This window comes from Caloenas nicobarica, chromosome 3, assembly GCF_036013445.1.
Source record: "Caloenas nicobarica isolate bCalNic1 chromosome 3, bCalNic1.hap1, whole genome shotgun sequence".
NCBI classification, from domain to species: domain Eukaryota; kingdom Metazoa; phylum Chordata; class Aves; order Columbiformes; family Columbidae; genus Caloenas; species Caloenas nicobarica.
The window spans coordinates 32076998-32098197 of NC_088247.1; the positions used below are offsets into that span (position 1 = coordinate 32076998).

General features: G+C 43.7%; 1 protein-coding gene across 1 annotated transcript in view; it reads left to right on the top strand.

The window, feature by feature from the left end:
• The first annotated feature begins 299 nt into the window (after window positions 1-299).
• The window catches only part of LOC135986915 (regulating synaptic membrane exocytosis protein 1-like), a 115247-nt gene continuing 94346 nt past the window's right edge, over window positions 300-21200 (top strand). Inside the window, exon 1 of the mRNA XM_065631471.1 lies at window positions 300-463. Coding sequence (XP_065487543.1) covers window positions 300-463 — 164 coding nt within the window. The remainder of the gene's footprint in view (window positions 464-21200) is intronic.

Consider the following 21200-nt stretch of genomic DNA (forward strand, 5'->3'; position numbering starts at 1 on the left):
CGGGAGCCTCCGCGCCACGGCACCCCCGCCCCGCACGCCCACCGCCGGGAGGATGGGCTGCGGGCGGCGGCACGGCAGCCCCCGAGCTCCCTGAAGCCGCGGAAACAAAGGGAGCAAGCAGCAGCCGGGTCGGGGTGGATGCAAGCAACCATGAAAGGCTGGGTCTCCGCCTCCTCCGCTGCTGCCAGAGAGCTGCCGGCTGCTGCTGCTCGGAGGACTCCAGTGTGAAGGGGGCGGAGGAGAGGCTGGCTCGGTTTGCCGTGCAAAGGTAGAAGGTGTAAGGGAGAGGCGGAAAGAAAATGTCTTCTTCGGTGGGGCCCCGCGGCCCTCGCCCGCCCACGGTGCCCCCCCCGATGCAGGAGCTGCCTGACCTGAGCCACCTGACAGAGGAGGAGAGGAACATTATCATGGCAGTGATGGACCGGCAGAAAGAAGAGGAAGAGAAAGAAGAGGCCATGCTCAAGTAAGCAGACGCCAGTCGTTCATTCATTCAGCCACTCATTCATGCGCCGATCGCCGGCGGGCGGGAGCGGGCGCTGCCACAGCGGGAGCCGGACGGTGCCCGCGGCCGAGCGGCTTCGCCCTGCTCGCCGGGCCGCCCCGCGGGGACCCTCGCCGGGCTGCCGCTGCGGAGCCCCGGTCCCGCTCCGCTCCCGACCCACAACTTCCTCCTCCCCGGCCGTCCTCCCCCACCCCGGGCTGCTCCTCCCGAGGCAGAGCTGCGGGGGGAACCCGGCGCGGCGCGACGGAGCCCGGACGGCGGCCCTCCCCGCCCCGAGGGAGCCAGCGGCGGAGGGCGGGCGGAAACCCCGCCATGGGGTTGAGGGGCGAGGTGGGATTCCTTTGGGGTCCCCAAAACCCCGCCTCTGCCAGGAGGGGCCGCTGGGTGGGGTTTCCCTGCGTGCGGGAGCCTCCGCGGCCGCTGTGCTGCCCCCGCCTGGCTCGGTGTCCGCCGCCGCGCACCGCGGGCTGAGCCGGCCGCCCCCACCCGCCGCCGGCCGCTCCCCCGCTCCGTGCGCCCGCCGCCCCGCGCCCCGGCTCCGTGCGCCCGCCGCCCCGCGCCCCCCGCTCCGTGCGCCCGCCGCCCCGCGCCCCCCGCCGCCGCGTCCGGCCCGCCCGTCGCCCGCTCCCGGGAGGGCAGGGGCGGGGAGACAGCTCGCTGTGGGCACAGCAGGGCGCTCGGAATTAGGGAATAAAAGCAATTAGCCGCTCTGCTCGTTGCGGGGGGGAAGCGTGCGTGCGTGCGTGCAGCCGGGCCGGAGGGAGAGCGGGTTTATCCCGCTGCCGGCGGCGCGGGGAGGGGTGCGGGGAGCGCGGGGTGTGTGTAGGTGCCATGTTTGGAAACCAGGTCCCCACAGCCTCTTTTGAACCTTTTCTCTCTCATCCCCCCACGCATCCTTGCCAAACAGCACATGTGACCACATTTTCTAGCCTCCTCCGTCAATAGGAGGCTTCAAACGTAACGTTACCAAATTGCCTGCTGCGAGTGATGAGAATAAACAGATTGAAGCTCTGGCCTGTGGAGGAGAATCAGGGTTTCTCCTCTTCTGACTACCCATCAGGCCTGTTCGCTGTGGGGGGGAGACGGTAGGAGAGGTGACTGGAATAAGTGCAAACCTCTGACGTTACCCAGACCCTCCCTGCCACGGGAGGTGTATTCTTACCTCCCCGGGCGCATACACCTGTGCTTGGAAGGGATGCTCCGCACATGTGACGTGATCTGGGCAGTGTCGGAAATACCTGCTTGAGCGATGCGGGTGCCAGCTCTTCACCGTGGCTTTCTCTGACCGATGGAGAGACCAAACCCCCGCAGGCTCCCGGTTTCAGACCCACGCGCTGTGTGTGGTGGAGCTGGGACAGCGTTTCGGTATATTCCTGTCTCTGTCCCTTCCCATCGGTGCCTGGCCCTGGATTTTTACAGGGGCTACTAGAGGCGATTGCAACGGCGGGTACTGAGGCCCAGCCACTGGCGCTGCGTATTGCCAAGGAGCCGGCTGGGAACGCGGTGCTTGGATCTCAGTCCAAGACGAAGAGTTCCACTTGCTGTTGCTGTACATTGCACTCGGGGTGTGGCTGGTCTCGGAGGTGGGGTGGTTGAAACCAGAAATGTTTTGTGAAGATGCAGCGTGCTGGTCAATGTGGGGAAATGTAAGCAAAGGATCCCTCCTCGGTTTCTACTTATCAAAGGAAAATTAAATAAAGGAGTAGCTCAAAGGCCATAAACTACTTTTATCCTCCCATTCCTTGTCTTCCAGCACGACTACTTCCCTAAAAATATTTAGCTTTTATTCCATGAAGAAGATTACTGTTTCTGTGATGATGCTGAAGAGCAATACTGTAAATCTTACAGTCCCTGCAAGAATGAACTTTTGTTGGTAGAGATGGTAATTTCTCAGCCCTATTCTCGTTAGCATGGGGTGGAGGATAAATTTTACTTCTTTTTTTTCCCTGTTTTTTTTCTTCTGCTCTTTGGTATTGGCATTTCTGAATTCTGCACTGACACTTCATTTTCTATGACATTATGGGAATCTTCAGTAGTTTTACTAAATAAATTTAGGACACTTTAAACATGATTTTTAGAAGAGGTCAAAAATTGTGCTTTGTGAATTCAACTTTAAATTACTTTATATTATCTTCAGAGGTTTGTGATACCCAGAGTTAAAAGTTTATTTCCTTATAACAGTTCTTTCATATCATGGGAATAAAAGTCCAGGCTCTCCATTGGTCTGAGAAATCGTGATTTTTAAATAGAGTTTTTAATTCTTTAAATAAAGAGTCAGAAATTAATAGAAAATACATTGGGGAAACTTACGAATGTGTATACTCCCTTCAGCTATACTGTTAGTTTTCAAAAATTAGATCACAGCAAATATTTTTCATAGAGATTACGATTTGAATCTGCAAGAGAGCCACTAGATTTTCTGAGATCGTTTGCCTTTTCTGTATGCTGAGCACTTAACTTCCTTTTTGGGACAAGAATTAGACACATCTTTCTGGAAAGTAACCCTTAAAAGATTGGATTTTGAGACAAGAATTTACTTCCATAATTTTGTAGAGGTTTGTTACAAATATACAATGGTGGTATCCAGATGACACAGCTATGTTGTAAAAGTTGTATATTGTCACCATCCATTCCCATTATTTTCAGTGAAAGTTTTTCTGATTATCCAAATGTCTCAGCAAAATACCCACCAGTTTTCTCTTAAAACCACCTGGCAGAGAAGTGTTTCTGTCTGTAACACCCACGTGCACATCTGTAATGTCCCCTGGAAGTGAAGTTGATCCATGTTGCAAACTGGGCTACCTGGGCCGATCAGCGGCTGGATATGTGCTATGTCGTGGATCATAAGGGCTAAAAAAGGTGCAGCATTTCTCTCCTGTTCTGGATGTCCTGATACTTGGCAGTAAAAGTTACTAAAACAGTACTTGCAGTTTTCCTTTCCAGAACTCCTCATGGCAGGAAACTGTGGGAAGAATTATTGGTTAAACTACTGTATTCTTCACGTGATGCTTATAAAATTATAGATCCAAGGGAATTTGAGTGGTCTCTGTGAATAGACTATATGGATTTCAGGAGAAGTGAAAGAGATTAGGGTCATCGGAAAAGAGGCTGTGTCCCCCTCCTCTGGTCTGTACCTCCCTGTCCCCCTGAGCCCTGAGCTAAAGCCCTTCTTGTAAACCCTCTCTGCCAGTCTCTGCTGACACAGCACGTACTGCAGCCTGCCAGCCGGGGGGCAGGGCTACGGACAATGCGATGCTTCTGCTGCTTGCGCTGGAGAGTGACAGGAATGCATGTTTCGGTTTGATATGATACCACCTGCTCGGTTCTTTCCAGGAACTTGCCCGATCTGCCAGTTCGTTGGCCCGCTGAGTTTCCTTCAGCAGTCTGGGGCTAATGGAGCTTGTCGCACCTGTGGGGTAGAGGCATGCAACTTGCACTGGCTAGAGTGACTTTCTGTTTCTAGGTGTACCTGGTCAGTGGCAGAAACCTCGTTCTCCCCCCACCCCTCCAAGATCAGAGCCCAAACTGCTGTGTGGCGTTTGTGGAAAGGGAACAATCTGCTGTCCTATGACCTGTTGAATACCTTGGAACAATGTGTTGAGGAGTTAGGCCTTTTGTGAAGGTTCCTCTTTTGGTTTTTTTTTATGAACAGGTGCACCTTGGCATGAGGAGCACTTCAACATTAGGCAATTGCTTTGAAATTGCCTTTACATCCAAAGATGGGTTTTGCATTCGTGCTGTAATGGGGACGGTGTGACTAGGTACTCCTGAGAGCATGCTCGTGCCCTCGTGCAGTGAAGTGCAACCCCAGGCTGCTGTACGGCGATGAAGACTCAAATCCACATAAGCACTTCGATGCTTATCTGGCAGTAAGTAGAAACTGAGACACCTGGAGTGCAGTCCACAAAATCTTTTAGTAATGGTGCACCTGAGCAGCTGGGTGTTCCTGTTCATCCAGGGCATATGGATAATAGCATGTGGGTGCCTTGGCTGCTGAAGTGCTTGCTGTCTGTCTTATACCTAAGCCTGGTTGGGAGTCACAAACTATGTAGTCATATGCTTAAACCCTCTGAAAGAACTGACACTAATACAGTACCTCTGTAATGCGTATTGATACTCAGTGCTGAACTCAAAGTGCTGTTGTCACAGCGATGACTGCCTTCCTAACATGTAGGGGACAGGCAGTGTTGCATTTTAAAGGAAAAATAGTTTAGAAGTTTAGGGTGTGCATTCAAACACTAGATAGCCTGAAACAACTATATTATTTGTGCTTACAAGGTGCCTTGAAGTAAAACAACCCCATTTAATATACAGCAAATTTCAATAACAGACAAAGCACAGAACCATATGTATTTATATGTGTGTACTTAAGCTGGAGTTTGTTTATGTGCAATCGTGTGTCTTACCTGATTGGATTGGTTAAGTACTAAATGCAAACCATGGCAGCTGTGAACACAGCTGGTTGAATTCCAGTTCTCTTCTCCTGTGGACAGCCCAAAGAGTCCATACATTGGGACAGCTAAAGTACTCTTCTCCAGCCCTGGTGCAACAGTAGCTTATCAAAGTGGGAACAGCTATAAGTCAACCTTAGAGAAATTTGGCCAGAAATTAGAAGAAGGTTCCTAGTTACCATGGCAGTTGTTTTCTGGAGCAAATTTGAGTGGAGACAAAAGGTCTTACTACACTTCTAATGGGATTTAACAAGACTCTGAAAGAGATTGTTTGCCAAGGTAGTGGCAACAGTAGGAAAGTTAAATCAGAGACATAGGAGGTTCTTTGTAGTTTTGTTAACTCTAATTGAGTAGCTTCAGTAGAGATGCTAGCAGGTACTTGAAACCTTCCCAGATCTTAAGACAGTTATTTCAAGATTTGCTGTGGGAGTGGCAGTTAATAATTAGGGAGAAGTTGATCCTGCCACCATCTTTTGATCATCCAGTGTGGTATACAAACTTGATTTTAGTAGAATCCAGGTCTCTAGAATCAACAGGGATATTGGAGCTACTCAGTTTTTGGGGCTGCCAAATCCTGAAGTCACTTGCAGTTGGTGAGAATCTGTTTCCGAGATCGCAAGATAACCCCTATGTGTGCATCTGGAAGCTTCCAGCATGAGCTACTAGCTTTGTAACTCTGAAGATTAACGGGCTGGCCAGGAGGCATGTGCTCATAACCAGTTTCATGGAGACAGTTTGTTTCCCTCTCCCTGTCTAACACTCGGACCACACCTAACATTGGCAGAAAACCTTGAATGCTGCTCAAAACACAGTGGCAGCTGGCACCATCTTTATTTTGTATAGTACTTATGGGCAAAATAAGGAAGTAGGGTTCCAATACCTTGTTAGCCTGGATGCTATAAATACCCTGACAGTAATTGTCCTTCCATAAAGAGTAGGGAAGGGATAGGTAGGATCATTCTTCATCCCTTCTGTTGAAATGGGGCCGCTTTGTAGAAATAAAAGCAAGAGTCAAAGGGCCATCATGAGGAAGTCTGTCTTTTTCCTGTCGTTAGGATAAAGGATCTAAAGCCTATCTTTAATCTCACTGAGAAGACAAATGAGGAATGGAGAGTTCTGGCAACTCGTTGTGCATTTGGCACCAAAGAATTAAAGGATAAAATAAACAATACCAAGACTCCTTTCTCTGCGTCAGACTCCCTCTTCTTGTTTCTGTGGTCCCATGAATCTCACTTTCTGTGGAGTGGAGCAGCAGGAATGGAGGATGCCCTCACCTCTGCTGCTTGAAAACCTTTATTTCTTCCTTTGTACAGAAGGGGGTTTGGAACCACCATGTTTCAGGCACTGTGGTGGAGCAGGCAGCAGAGTCCAAGTTGCTTACTCTGTGCATGGGTGGTCTAACCCCCTAGAATCTCCCAGACAAACTTAGAATATTGGCTTGCACCTCTTCCAGGCAATGCCAACTCTGCTCCTGACACTTGAGTATACAGATTCATGATGAAACAAGTTTAGTCTTGGAGGACTCCGGGAGTCTGGATATTGTCTAGTCCAACCCCCTACTCAGAGCAGGGCCACCTACAGCTAGTAGCCCAGGATGGTGTGCAGATGGCTTTTGAACATCTCCAAGGATGGAGACTCCACAACCTCTCTGGACAACCTTTTCCAGTGCTCAGGCACCCTCACAGTAAAAAGTGTTTCCTGATGTTCGTAGGGCACCTCCTGTGTTTCAGTTCATTTCCATTGCCTCTGTCCCAGTCTCTGGGCACCTCTGAGAAGAGTTTGGCTCTGTGTTCTTTACTTCTCCCTACTGGGGATCTATACAAATTTTTAAGATCCTCCTGAGCCTTTTTGTTCTTCAGGTTGAACAATTCCCACTCTCTCATTCTTTCCTTATGTGACGTGCTCCAGTCCCTTAACTGTCTTTGTGGCTCTTTGCTGCACTCGCCCCACTATGTTGTTGTCTTTCTTGTACTAAGGAGCCCAGAACTAGGCTTAGCATCCAAACGTAGCTTCACCAGTGCTGAGGCAGAGAGGAAAGATCACTTCTCTCAATCTGCTGGCAAGCCTTTTCCAATGCAGCCCAGGATGGTGTTGGCCATCTTCGCTGCAAGGGCACATTGGTGGCTCACAGTCAGCTTGAATCCTCAGTTGCTTCTCTGCAGAGCTTCTCTCCATCTGGTTGCCCCCCAGCATGTACTGGTGCATGGGATTATTCCTCTCCTCATGCAGGACTTGGCATGCCTGTTTGTTGAATGTTTTAAAGCTTAAGAGGGAGACCAGTGTCTCATGTGTTCTCAAATCAGTCTGAATCACTCAGGGGAAGGGTTGCTTGTGGTCACTGCTTCCAGCCCCTTTCTCTTTACTGTCCAAGGTCCTCACTCAGGGAGGGAGAGAGATAATTGAGCAGTGCAGAAACTATTATTGCCTTTTGGGCAATGAAAACATCAGAAAGAGTTTAAGAGCATTTGAGGCTTCAAGTCTTCACCACTCCGAGAGGGCAGGTGTGGCCAGAAAGGTGTCCTGATCAAAGGAGAGAACTGTGGTGACCTCAGAATTGCAAGGAGGGTCTTCATGACTTTTAGGAAATTTCAGAGAATTGATAGCGATTTTTAAGCAGGAAGGTGGACTGAGTAGTCCAAAGAGGCTACTATATATAGTAAAAAGGTATTCACAACTGCATGCAGTCATGTGGTAAGGCAATTATTATATGAGACACTAATTGGCTGTTCTACTGGGGATCCATTTTACCGCCAAGGCAGGAGCAGGAGACTGTCTGCAGACAACAGCATATTCATGGGAATTTCCTCAAAAGCTACAGAAGAGCGGGAGGTGGTAGGGGATGACAGGCAGTAATAAACACCCCTACCATGTTCTAGACATGGGCTTCAGAACAGCGTATGTTGAAATTTCAAAAGGTTCAAAGCTTCTGTCCAGAGCTCTTTCCTGGCCCCAGTTTCAGTGGTTTTATTGAAATACATGGGACATTATTTCTGTGCATGCATCTTCCCACATGATTCTCCACTTGATACAAGAAGCCTTCAAAGCTTCATGCCCGGCTTTGTCTGACATTGCACTAATGCTTTCTGACCGAGAAGTCTGTGAGTCTACAAATTCATGGGCGTTATCTGTGCCCTGCAGAAGGTTGAAGACAAAGACTGGGTGAAAGAACATGATCTCTGGGCAGGAACTTCTCAAAGTACAAAGTTGTTATAAATCCAGATCTTAAAAGGAATTACGCAGAAGAGACTTCTTCTCTAGAGGGTTAAAGTACCCCCCTGTTGGTTATTTTTCTGGAAAATAAAAGGAGAAGAAGATTCAGAGAGACTTGAAATTCTCAATCTCATCAATGCCCTTTTATTTCTAAAGACTCATGAAGAATTTTTTGCATCCTTGGATACAAGAAAGCAACTAACAAAGATGTAGCGTGCTTCTTTCATCAGGTGGTTACTAAGCATTTTAAGACTTCAACTTAATACCTTAAGGAAAGGCTATTTAAAAATGCTGCTGCCCTTGTATTCAAGCTTGTTGGGATGCAGGTGTTACTGAAGGTGGAAAATGACAAAATGGAAATTTTGGTTTTGGTTGCCAACAGTTAGAGCCAGTTATAATTCCTAGCTAATTTTACCTTCTCCTCCGCTCTACCCACCGGTGCCCACTGCATTTGTCTTCTCCCCAGGCCTACCAGTTTTAATTAGTAGATGCTGGCATGAAATTACATTTTGGGGAAAAAAGCTTGAGTTTGAACCTACTTCCCAGTGATAATAAGACATCTAAGAAAAAATCTTACAAAATCAGTTACAAACACAGACTGGTTTCATTCTGATTTTTGGAAATACTTGCATATAATTTACAGTTACTGGAATGATTGACACCTGATCAGGGCGGTGTGATTTACCCCAGTCAGATCCATATATTGGATCTGTAAGGATGCCAATAGCTTATCAGATCTCTGCATCCGTCAAGAGTTAAAATTGTTTTATCCCTTCTTTTATACTTCACAGAAATGGTAAAATATGATGCAATGTTTATGGTGTTGTCTGGTTTTGGAATCTAGGCAGTAAATGTTAGTCAGAATTATTTTTGGTTTTCACAACAAACAGCAGAAAAGAATACCACGATCAGTTTGCTTTAATAGCTACTCAGGTAAGACAATTTGCACAAGGTGATAGGGTAGCATTGCAACTCTTTGTACTTAAAACTGAAGTAATCATCCTCAAAATTTGATTGCATATCAGATACTTAATGTCCAGAGAGAGTATGAAGCAAGAAAACCACGTTCCAAATATGTTTTCTGGCACTGTTATGAAGGCAAAAAAAGCTAGTTGCAATTTTCAGAATAATGACACACACAAAACCATTCATACACTTGGCGTTTCAGAGGCATGAAGAGACACGGCACAATGAGTAGCTGTTTCCAGACAGTTCTAGATTGAATTAGAACTTCTATTTGTACACTCATTTCTGAGTTTGTTCACATCAGGTGTGTCTTATTTTCAGTGTCAGGACTTTGTGCGGCTTATGATAAGTATTGTTAAAACTATTGAAGGTAGGGAAGCGTGTCTATCTATGTATGATTTTTTCAGGTATCTGTAATAAAAATGGGTAGTGTTAGAAATATCCTATTTTTTTTGGTCTGTCTTTCCTGTATTAGGCCCTATTGGAATCACTGAAGATCAGTGTATGTCCTGAGGCTTGCTTTTTGATCAGACTTAGCAGACAGAGCTAGACTTTTTAGTGATGACAGTGGTGGATCTAGCAAATTAACTGTTTGAAATTTTGAAGATCTGGAGTGTAACCAAACAATAATTTTCTCTGTATTTCGGGCTTTAGATAAACACCAAGTTCTAGTTAGAATGGTGGTTTAAATGCCTTGCATCAAAATACAGTTATTTACTTTAAGGTCCTTAATTGAGAGTTATTTTTGTAAACTTCATTATGTGAAATTTATTAGGACATTGCTCATGAACGGAACACAGCCCAACCACGCTGTTTTAGTGTAAGTACTATTATATTGCAGAGAAAAAGTCTGCTACTCTTCTAGCAAGAAACAGAGTGCTCTGTTCTGAGAATTGCTAAGGGAAGTCTTCACGTGCTTGAATGACCTAAGTGTGAACTGTGTTCTCAAGTGTTTCTCTTGGTTACCAATACTGCGTACTCTGAATTGATCAAACAAAGAAATTATGTACCCAAAAGTCTGTCTACGTGTTATATTAGCAGGCCTAATAAAAGATTCTACATTTTTTTGCAAGCCTAGTTTGGTCTATGAGCCTAAAAAGCATTACACATTTTGTAGCCCCTGCTCATGAAGATTTTGTCTACATTTTTGTAAAACATCTAAAGTATTTGAATATACTGTAAGGCTTCAAAATCCTATCAATAAACTAGGATTTTGTAATATTTATATTGATACATCATTCTCTTTCCAGATATTTAGCAAACTTGTAATAGGACTTTTGAGAGAAATGACAAGTAGTTTATGTAACAAAAGGCCACTTTGGAACTGGATGACTGAATGTGTTTGGTTGTGTTTTGAGCCATGATTGGTTAGTATCACTGTTTCCTTTGGACAATTCCATTGGTCTTGGAAAAAGCATAGTAGCTGTCTGAGCTTTCTAATATATTTTCTTCACACAATTTCTTTAGCACTTGCATGTACTAAGAAAGCAGTCAGTGTAATTTTTCATTTATATTCGTTATTCTCTAGGTTTTTAATTAGCCCTTCATATTAAGTTATTTTCAAAATAATGTCGTTGCACTTTTGCATATTTGCAGTATTAACTTTAGAATCATTTTGACATTTGACATCAGGAGACTAAATTTTGTACTGATTAAATGAAATTGTACAGATGTAGATGAAAACAATGTGAAAGCTTGAACAGTAAAAGGACATGAACAATCTATGAGTATTTTAGTTACTTTAGGTGATCAGTTTCCTCGATACTGTTATTTATTGCAAAAATTTTAACATTGCATGGCAAACTTCAGCTCTACAGTTTAATGTTCTGCTGGCTATGTGGTTTTAGCTATAGATGTAGAACAGGAAGGCAGCTGGTTGATGGAGTACGTGGTGCTTGAGGTGAGGCAGTTGAGAAGAAAGGACAGAATTTAGGAGAACTCTAGATCATCCTAGTTTAACTCTATTGATTTTGGCCCTGGATGCCACCTGCAAAGTATCAAGATAATTCGTTTGCACTTTATGGATGAGAATTAGAAGAGATTCTGTATGTGTATTTGTGCTCATGCCTAAGAATATGGATCCAGGCTGCACAGAAATATGTACAAGTTGTTTTATGGACTTTAATTGCAACATTAGGTTGCTTAGCATTGCTTAAAGTATGTAGAGTGCATTGGTGAAATTTGATGAGGAGCTGAAAGTTTGAAACAGTTTTACCTGCAGTCGTATTATGGGGACAGGTGACACAGCTGAAAAAATTGCTGCCATGGACCAGCAAAACATTGTATTGTGCCTGTGTTGGGTTTGGTTAACTTGGGTGAATCTCTGCCTTGGAACAAGTGTCAGTGGAAGCACATCTGTTAACTGGAGTACGACTTAAGTGTTCTTGAGTGTGTTTAGATGGGATATGTCCCTGTGTATCTTGTATTTTACAGAAAGCAGCACATTTTTCTCAAATGCATTCAACAGCTGTTCAGTTACTCCCCAAGCTTTATGACAAACAGAAAAGTGAAACCAAGGCATAGCTACCTACATTTTTAAAACAAACAAACAAAACCCATTTATCACTAGTGGTTCATAAGTGTATCTATATTTTTTAAATTACATTTTGTTGTGTATACCCCTAATTTCCTGCAGTCTTAGTTGTGTATTTTGTTTTCCTTTGTTTTCTCCAAAAAGCTCTTTTTCAATCTACTCATAGAAAGGAACTATATTCACTTAGAGGTGGAGATTGCAGAGCTATATTAATTGTTTCTGATAGTGTATATGTTAAAAGTATGTAAATTTCTTTGAGATTAAATGCACAGTACATTTCTCTTATATTTCAGAGCAAAATTAGATATTGATTTTTTTAATAAGAAATCTATTCTAAGAATATAGAACCTCACTAACATATTATGATTCTTGTATTTTGTGTTTTTAGATGATTTGGTATTGATCGTACTTCTAATTTAAAACCGCTCACATTTATAAGCTAAATCTCTTCATAATTTTCTTTTCTTTTTTCTTTTTTTTTTGGTAAAACTACGTTAGCTTAAAGCAAAACATCATCCCTTAAAAAAGTCCCTTTCAAACAATTATAGCACTCACCATGAGATAACTTTCACCAGGAACTGTTTGGACTGGAGTGACCAGCTCAGGGAATCAGCAGTGAATTTACAGCTTTGTTCACCTGTAAAATTTCTTTTTCTGGTGAGGATGTTGCAAGTTCTAAGCTTGTCCCTGTCCGAACAGGTTTAAATGGTCCATGTGGAAAAGCAGCTGGGGAGTTCTCATTACGTGGCAGACGAGACCGTGCGCTCTCTTTCATCCAACCAAGGTGGTCTGATTCTTTCTTTCCTGGTATTTATCCTGTATGGGATCAAAAGTAAAAAAGCTGGGGTTTGCCTTGAGGTAAAGGAAAATGAATGAAGTTAACAATATGAGGGAAGAATCTAGAGGAGAATGGCAGCAACAGGAGTGCTTCGTGTTAGGGAGGGGTTTGTCCTCTTCATTTTTCACAGGTTGGCAGTTTGGCGATGCTTTCAGCTCTCTCCTTGCAGAATTTATGGTCAAGTGTGCTTTCTTCTTTCTGCATTTAAGTGTTTGCTGTATTTCTCTGAAATCAAGACCTTTTCAGAGTGATTCACGGTTTCTGTCACCTTCTGTTGGATTATTGCAACACATTGTACATGGGATTACCCTTGAACACTGTCCTGTTGATCTCATACTGTGCCTTTTTACTTTTCCCTCTGCTTCCTGTTGCACATATTTCAGCCTAAAGCAGAGCTTTCCTTCCCATGTGTTGGTAGAAGAATGGAAGTTAATTGAGACTTGAGAGCTTTCTGGCCCTAAATTTGAGAGCTTTCTATGAAAGCCAAAGTTTAATGAACTTTCTCTGAGGGCAACTTGCTCGTTATGTGAAAGTTGCAGAGGTGGAAAGGAACTAATCTTCCTGGCAATGTACTTAATGGCATAAAATACCAGGTGTTAAATTTTGAAGACAGGCCCTTGCATGTCTGGCATTCATAAATAAACCAAGAAAATCAATAAATGACTTCGGCAACTGCCACCCTTTTGACTCCCTTGTCAGAGGCCGAGAACTGAATGAACAAGAAAATTAAAAGTGTTTTCCCTGAAGGAAAAGGAAAAGTAGTTTTTCCTTCAGGCTAAAGCTGAGGCCACTGAGAGTATGGGAAAGGGGTTTTTTTTGCTATGTTACCATAGTTTGTCTGAATCTAGCAGCCTGCAGGTTTTTATACTGTGAAGCTATACCCTTCTTATTTCATATCATGATGTTTGTCCTTCAGAGAGCTGCACCCCAGGGCTGTCAGCCTCATATTTTTTATTAGTTCCAAAAATATTTTTTGTTACATTTCGTAAACCTGGAAAGTATTATTACTGTCTGTTCACTAGAAGACAGTTCAAATTATGCCCCATAATACTGTGGTGCTTCCCACTTGAATTCTAGACCAATTTATGGCATGTGTGTATTTGTCTCATAATGTATTTTTCATTAAGGCTTTCAACTTTACTTACTTCCAGATACTTAAATGATTGTGGTTACACTGATGTATATTACTTATCTATCTTACCTATTATATACAATATATGCAGTACATCAGACTTCAATCTGTAATATTTTAGGAACACGTGCAGTTTTTTCTTTTTCCTCATTCCAGGTATTATAATCATGCTATTGATAAAATAAAATCTAAGACAAATCAAGTTGAGCTAAAGAGCCATTCTATACATATTAAATTGCATTCCTGTTTAAGGTGAGCTTCCTGCAAAACTGTAGGGACGCCCCGGTGTGGTTCAGTGCATATGTCACGCTCGGTTCATAAAGTGTTGGTAAGAGGATGAGCTGTGGTGGGTGTTCAGAGGTACGAAGCACTGCCCAGTTGTGGCAGAGGGTCTGTCTGTGCTGTCACTGGGCTGTGGCAACAGCATGGAGGGAATGTCGTTGTCTAAACACAGGTGTCTGCTGCTATTTGAGATGTCTACTGGTGCCCCTTCTTGTCTTCAAGAGGGAGGAAAGGGTGGGCAGCTGGCTGCTCTTTTAAACCAGGTTTTGTGGCAGGGAGTGGAGGATGCTCAGGAGTGGGCGGTGGTTTCCGTAGCTGACGGGCACGGATCTCCCTTGGGCACATCATGGGTGGGTATTTCCTCCGCTGGAAGCGCTCCCGGGGCCATCTGGGTTTCACTGCTGGGCATAGACGGCAATGGCAAAAGCTTCAGCTCAGTCGATGCGTCTGATTGTGTTTTCAGACGTGTGCAACAGCCTGACACTTTCTCCAGATCCCTCCTGCGGGACTTTTGAGATCGCTCTCTTTCCTTTGGGGATCTCTCATTTCTCAAATAATATTATGGCTATTGAGGTAAAAGCATGTTTCCCCCCACATGAGAAGCAGTACCTTTTGATGCGAATTATCATTAAACTGCCATCAATGAAAATGCGATACTTTGATAAAATTCTTACTTCGTTTTACTGTGTTAAACCTGAGTCTCATGCGAGCTAAAGTGTTTTGAATCTCCTCACAAGGTAACCACCAGATTCGTGAGAAAAGACAACAAAATGGTTGGCATTTTGCATTGTGCTGGCAAGGCTATTCAATAGAAAAACTATGGTTGCTTAGTTGCCATGGGAGAGGAAAAATGAGGAGAGGAGAAATGAGAGTGCAGGCTATAGCCTTGTGAGGGACAGCAGAAAAGAGGAAAACATGTGGCAAGTGAGCAGGGAAGTGTAAGAAAGTACACATCCCTCAAGGCACAAAAAGTGGGACTCGGAGGGCATATAGATGGGTCTGTGGGCATCATACAGAGGAGGAGTATATGACAAGGAGAGCTGCGAGGGTTAGGCTGGAATTAGCTGGGGTGGGAGCCTGGAAGTCGGCTGTGAGTGATGCAGCTGCCTGTTTGTCTAGTGCAGAACACGCGTAGAATAGTTCTGCGCACTGAGAACTGGGTGATGAAAAGCGATGGATCCTTTGGTAGCAGGCCTGGGACTTGTGTATTTATGTGTCTCTTTCACTTTGGGTTTGAACTAGAGATGGTTAAGCACACAAATCAGGGGGAGGTGAACGTTTATTTTCAGTGTGAAAAGAAAGAAGTGAGAAGGCAATAGAAAATGCAAAAAGGTTCAGAAATGCTCAGGGTGTGAGCCAGCCTCATGAAGGCACTGAAGAGAAGGGTCTGAGTCCTTAGGTTCGAACACTCGGGGCTTGGCAGAGCTGCCTTCATGGGTCTTGACAGGCTCGGATGGTGCAGCGAGAGCATATGGAAACACAGGGCAGCTTGACGGAAGAAGAAACTGGATACCTCGGTGCATTTGAATTCAACATGCCCAGAAAATCAGCATTTTGTAGTATTACCTAACTGCTCTTGCGCTGCCCCCAAGCTTCTCCTAGAAAGGTAGGTCCACTTAAGAAATTTGGTCTGGTTTAACGAGAATGGTTAAGCCTCCTCCTTGTTTGTAGCAGATAACTTGGAAACCCGGCTCAGCCACATTTAGAGTTCCTAAACCTGATAGTAGTAATGCAAATTATTATTGTTCGAAGCAATTTGCTGTGTTAACTCAGTCTTAGAATTTTGAAGGCCTTTGACTGTTTGGAATTTGCTTACTACTTACGAGTGCTTCCCCTGGTTAGGAAAGGGTGCCTGCTGTCACAGGAGCTGTATGGCAGGGTTGTGGATAGGCCCTGCACCAGGAGTTTACCTTCCTAACAGAGTAAGCAGGCAATTGGGAGATCAGGTATAAAGAGCACAAGTAGATCATCTGTAGGGCAGCACTAAATGTTGTGTTAGTCTCAAGGTTTGTAGGCAGGATGCCACGTCCCCTGCGTCTGTCCGGCCTTGTCATCTCCAGCCTGACATATTGGAGGTTCTGTGCGTGTACATATTAATCTGTGCAGGCTCGGTGCCTGAGGGAATGGTGTGTGTTTGTGTGGTTTTGTTTTTAATTAAAGGTGGCATCTCTGCTTTTTGGGTGGGTGAAGAATGGAGCTAAAAGGAATCAGCTAAATGGAAAGAAAAAGGAGTGAAGGATGTTGAAGTTTGAGGCGAGGGTGCAAGTACTGCTAAAAGACCGAGCAGGAGAGAAGAAAAGAGAACAACTGTGGCAAAGAGATCGCTGTACAGCAGAGACCTTAATCAAAACCACAAAAAGTGCTCTGAATGTGTAAAGATCCCTGCTTTGCTGAATCAACAGCTACTCTTGGCTTGGAAATCTGCCTGGTACTTTTGTGTAGTTTTTTGCCAGTACCACACTCTGGTGGGTAGGGATAACTTTTTGGTTCCTGGGCAGCGTGTGGAGATCTCCCTGGTATGTGTGTGTGTGGCTGTGCATATGCATGCATATTATATATAGTAATATAGGAAACAGCATTAGAAAACTTTGCTCCAGTATTTAAGATAAGCCACATAGGCGCATGATCTCATAGGCTGCATAGTGTGATTTGGGATGGGCAAACACGAAGGTAGGCAGTCTTATTATACTTCCTGGGTTCTTTGGTATCAGGGGCCTGTTTAGTTGCTTCCAGCACTGATCCTACCACCTGGAACATCTGGCTGTTGCTCTCTGCATTTTCCCCAGTGGCACAATGGAAAGGGAGGAGAGAGAGGAAACAGCACCTACGTCTTGTTGAAGTTGTGTAGAAGTCTCTGCCTTGCTCCTACACCGTCTGAACCTCAGAAACAGCTGGAAAGGGGAAGAGGAACATCTCCAGCTCTTTATTGCCCTTTTTTCTCAATGTAGAGGAGGACCCCGATCAGTTACAGTATGAACCTTATTTTCACAATTAAAGATTGTCACACAGTAATACTGTGGTTAACACAGAACTAAACCGTGACTCTCCTGGGCTGGTCTAGCTCTTTCTTTTCTAGATATTGGAGAAAGTAACGAGTTTTCCAAACTCTGATGGGAAACAGATAAGCAGCAGCGTCATCCTGTACCTTGGCAGACAGAAAATGGATATGAAAGAGGCAGAGAAGTGTATCAGTGCTACATATGGGAGGGGTGACTGCAGCAGACAGTCTTGCACTAAACTTGAGTTTTAAGCTGTTTTGGATGGCCTTACGGATAGAAGAGTGCGGACTTTAATGTGGAACAGGTGTCTGCCCCAGTGTGCTTTGCAAGGGATGCACAATGAAATCTCAATACATGTAATCATGTCGTCACAGCTACACGAGTAAATGCTACTGTTCACAGACTGCTGCTGGCCAGAAGTGTGCACACAAAGTGGCAGGGGGAAAAAAAAAAAAAGAGGAGGTAGGGGAGAGACAAAGCGACATAAGTAAGTAGATTTGCTGGGGAAGAAGATTGAGGGAGCGAGGATATCCTGGGGCTTGTTCTAAGGAAAGAGAAGTGTATTTCAAATCTGAGATATGTTGTAGCTTGGGACTGACTGTTTTGTATTTCTTCACCAAAATACAGAATAAGCACTCTTGACAGAAACAAAGTTTTGACATCAGCTACTTGGTTTATCAAGTGATGACTTGCTTCTGTACCAACGTGTGTCTGCTAATTTTGAAATTCAGAGTTTCAAGAAGTCAGGATATGGAAGTGACGCTGTGATACATACTCGTGTATCTTAGTGGTCATCCATCGCAAGAGCAGAGTGATTAATGGTACTGTTCTTCTGAAAACATAATTTTTTTCCCTTTCTTTCAAATTAATGTGAAATACCTGAAGGGTACCAGCCCTCGATATTGAGTTGTCTAACCACAACTGATAAGCAATATCCAGAGTGTGTTCTGGGATCCAGCAGTTCTGGAGGGGTCACTTTAAGATGACGTAATGATTCATTTCCCACATCTTTGATGCTTTTGATTGAACTTTGAGGATAGGGATTTGCCAGAAGTGCTAACTGTCATAGAAGTTTGCTAATTCAGCTGCTTGTTTGCCAGAAATTACAATCAAGACTATCTAATTTTTTTCAAAGGTGCACTATGCTGTGCAATGCTGAGTATAACTGTAGATGGAAGACTTCTGGCAGCCTGTAACAAGTGTCAGGAGCAATTATGAGTCATTGTCATCCAGAAAATTTGTCATTGTTCTGCTAGTGCTACTCTGAGATTTGTATTTCTTGATTTTACTTTAACAAAGAATCAGTCTGGATGTTAAGTTATTGGACAGAGACTTGAGATGCAATTAACCTTTGTGTGCTGCCACTCTGGAGAAGCTGGAGTCTGCCTGTACCTCAGGTCTGCATTCGTTAAATTGAGGTAATTATTTTCCCTTCAGTTGTCCATCTTCTTTCTTCGGGTTGTTTCTTGTCTCAGTGGCACTTCTTTCCTGTGTGTTCAGATAGTCTCTAGGCTTTGCTCCTGAGAATCTGTGCTCTCAGCAGAGGTCTTGGGGCACAGTGCTGCAAGGTGAAGCAATAATAATAAATCCAAATAACCAGCTTTGTTGTCTGCAGCTGGGTCTGACTTCAGTCTCTATACTAAAATTGGAACTGTGTTTGGGGTTCTTCTACATGGACTGCTGCCTCCTGGGTAGCGAAGCCTCATCCTTTGTTCAAGGTGATAATTTCCTAAGAATCAGATATGAATACAAATAATTTTGGCAAAGGAAGATATAAATCTATAGTATAGGAAATGCAGTACAGGGAATTACTCTTTTACAATGGCAGTGTAACAGTGAGTTCAACACTTTGTGCTCATGAGAAAAGTTTGTGTTTGCTGCTTTGAAACTTGGACATTTCACGTTATTAACTCAGTTTGGTAACGCATCTTCTACATAGGCACAACTTTGTCATTTACCAGAATGTATTGCTGAGAATACCCTTGAATCTCTCCACTTGCTTTTTCTGTCCAAGGTTGGCCATGCAACTCAGTGACATACCCAAATGCTGTTTTATTAAAAAGGCATAGATTCCGTTGTGTGCTCCCTGAACGTCATGAAGTTATTTGCGACTGCATACAGATTTGAAACACTAAAGGACCAGCATTTCTTCCTGTGTTGAAATTTCATGCTTTGGTGTTTGATGACAGGGAATATCGTTCACTTCATGAACAGGGAGTGTGTTTAACAAAACTCTATTTGCATAAAAATGCGCTCCATGAGAAGATCATAGAATCATTTAAGTTGAAGAAGGCCTTTAAGATCATAGAGTCCAACTGTTAACTGAACAATGCCAAGTCCACCATGTGCCTAAGTATCACATTTACAGAGCTTTTAAATACTTCCAGGGATGGTGACTCCACCACTTCCCTGGGCAGCCTGTTCCAATGCCTGATAACCCTTTCAGTGAAGAAATTTTCTCCTAATATCCAATCTAAACCTCCCCTGGTGCAACTTGAGGCCATTTCCTCTTGTCCTATCACTTGGTACTTGGGAGAAGAGCCCAACACCCTCCATGCTACAGCCTCCTTTCAGGTAGTTGTAGATAGTGATCAGCCTCCTTTTCTCCAGGCTGAACAGCCCCAGTTCCCTCAGCTGCTCCTCATCAGACTTGTGCTCCAGGCCCCTCACCAGCTTCACTGCCCTTCTCTGAACTCTCTCCAGCACCTCAATGTCTTTCTTGTAGTGAGGGGCCCAAAACTGAACACAGGATTTGAGGTGCAGCCTCACCAGCACTGAGTACAGGGGGATGATCACTTTTTTAGTCCTGCTGGCCACACTATTCCTGATACAAGCCAGGATGCCGTTGGCCTTTTTGGCCACCTGGGCACACTGCTGGCTCATGTTCAGCCGGCTGTTGACCAACACCCCCAGGTCCCTCTCTACCAGGCAGTTTTCCAGCCACTCTTCCCCGAACCTGTAGCGCTGCCTGGGGTTGTTGTGACCCAAGTGCAGGACCCGGCACTTGGCCTTGTTAAACCTCATACAGTTGGCCTCAGCCCAACGATCCAGCTGGTCCAGACCCCTCTGTATGACCATCCTACCCTCCAGCAGATCAACACTCCCACCCAACTTGGTGTCATTTGCAAACTCACTGAGGGTGCACTCAATCCCTTGTCCAGATTGTTGATAAAGATATCAAGATGGGAGTGAATAGGATGTTCAAGCATCATCCAGTCTTATTTCTTTGCAAAAGATGGAGGCAAACAATGACAAAATATCAGAACTGTTAACACTTGTATTGCTCTTTGATCATCTTTGAGTTGTTTAAACAGGGTGGATTCGTACTATGTGTTGCTCTAAAGGTTTTTGTTTCTTATGTAACTATGCAAGCTTAGCATTATGCGATGATATTTTATTTTCCTCTAAGTCATATTTATAATGTCACTCAAGGCCTAATTGTTAAGAATAAGTGGAAATACCCACTGTTTTTTTGAATGGAAATCCCTCTTGCATTGGTTGAATGATCATGAATTTGCCTTTGGGGGTTCTGCCTTCGGAAAAAACACGTCAGAAAAGCTGTTCTTCGTGCTGGTCAAAGTGGCCATTCTCTAATACATGGCTGCTAACCTCAGAGAAAAAAAGATAAAAAACCCCTGCAGCTAGGAAAATATATCAAGGACCTTAAAGCACATATGCAAATAATATTGAAATAGAATTTACTAACACATAGGAGCCCACACTAGCAATACATAGTATAGTTCTTCTGATATAGGAGTCTTTTATTCCAGTCTCCCTTCCAAAATCCTCTAAGCACATTTTTATATTTTTTTGGATGTCATTTAATTTTAAAAATGTTAAAAAATGTTGAAGCAAGTTATTACAAACCCTTTTAATCCAACCTTTATATAAACAAATGTAATCAATATATTTTAAAAAATTGATTTTAATATATATATATTTTTTTATTTTTTTTAGCCAGAATAGGATGTGCAGATAACACTAAGAATAAGCACAGTTCCAACTTTAACAAAAAAGATTTTAAAAATCCTATTTACATCTTCTGTTAATTTTCTCTATTGTTTTAGTTCATTGAAAGCTTGAAACCAAGGCCAAACTTCTTCATGAGGCATTTAATATGAAAATCTTTTTTGTCTGCTTATAAAGGAAAACTAAAATAGTTCTTCAAAGGGATCTTCTGATTTTTTTAATATTCTTTTTCTGTGGGCCTTGCTGTGTTTAAATCATATTCTTGCTAATGTAGAATTCAAATTATATTAGAATGAAAAGTTTCACTACTTTCTAGAC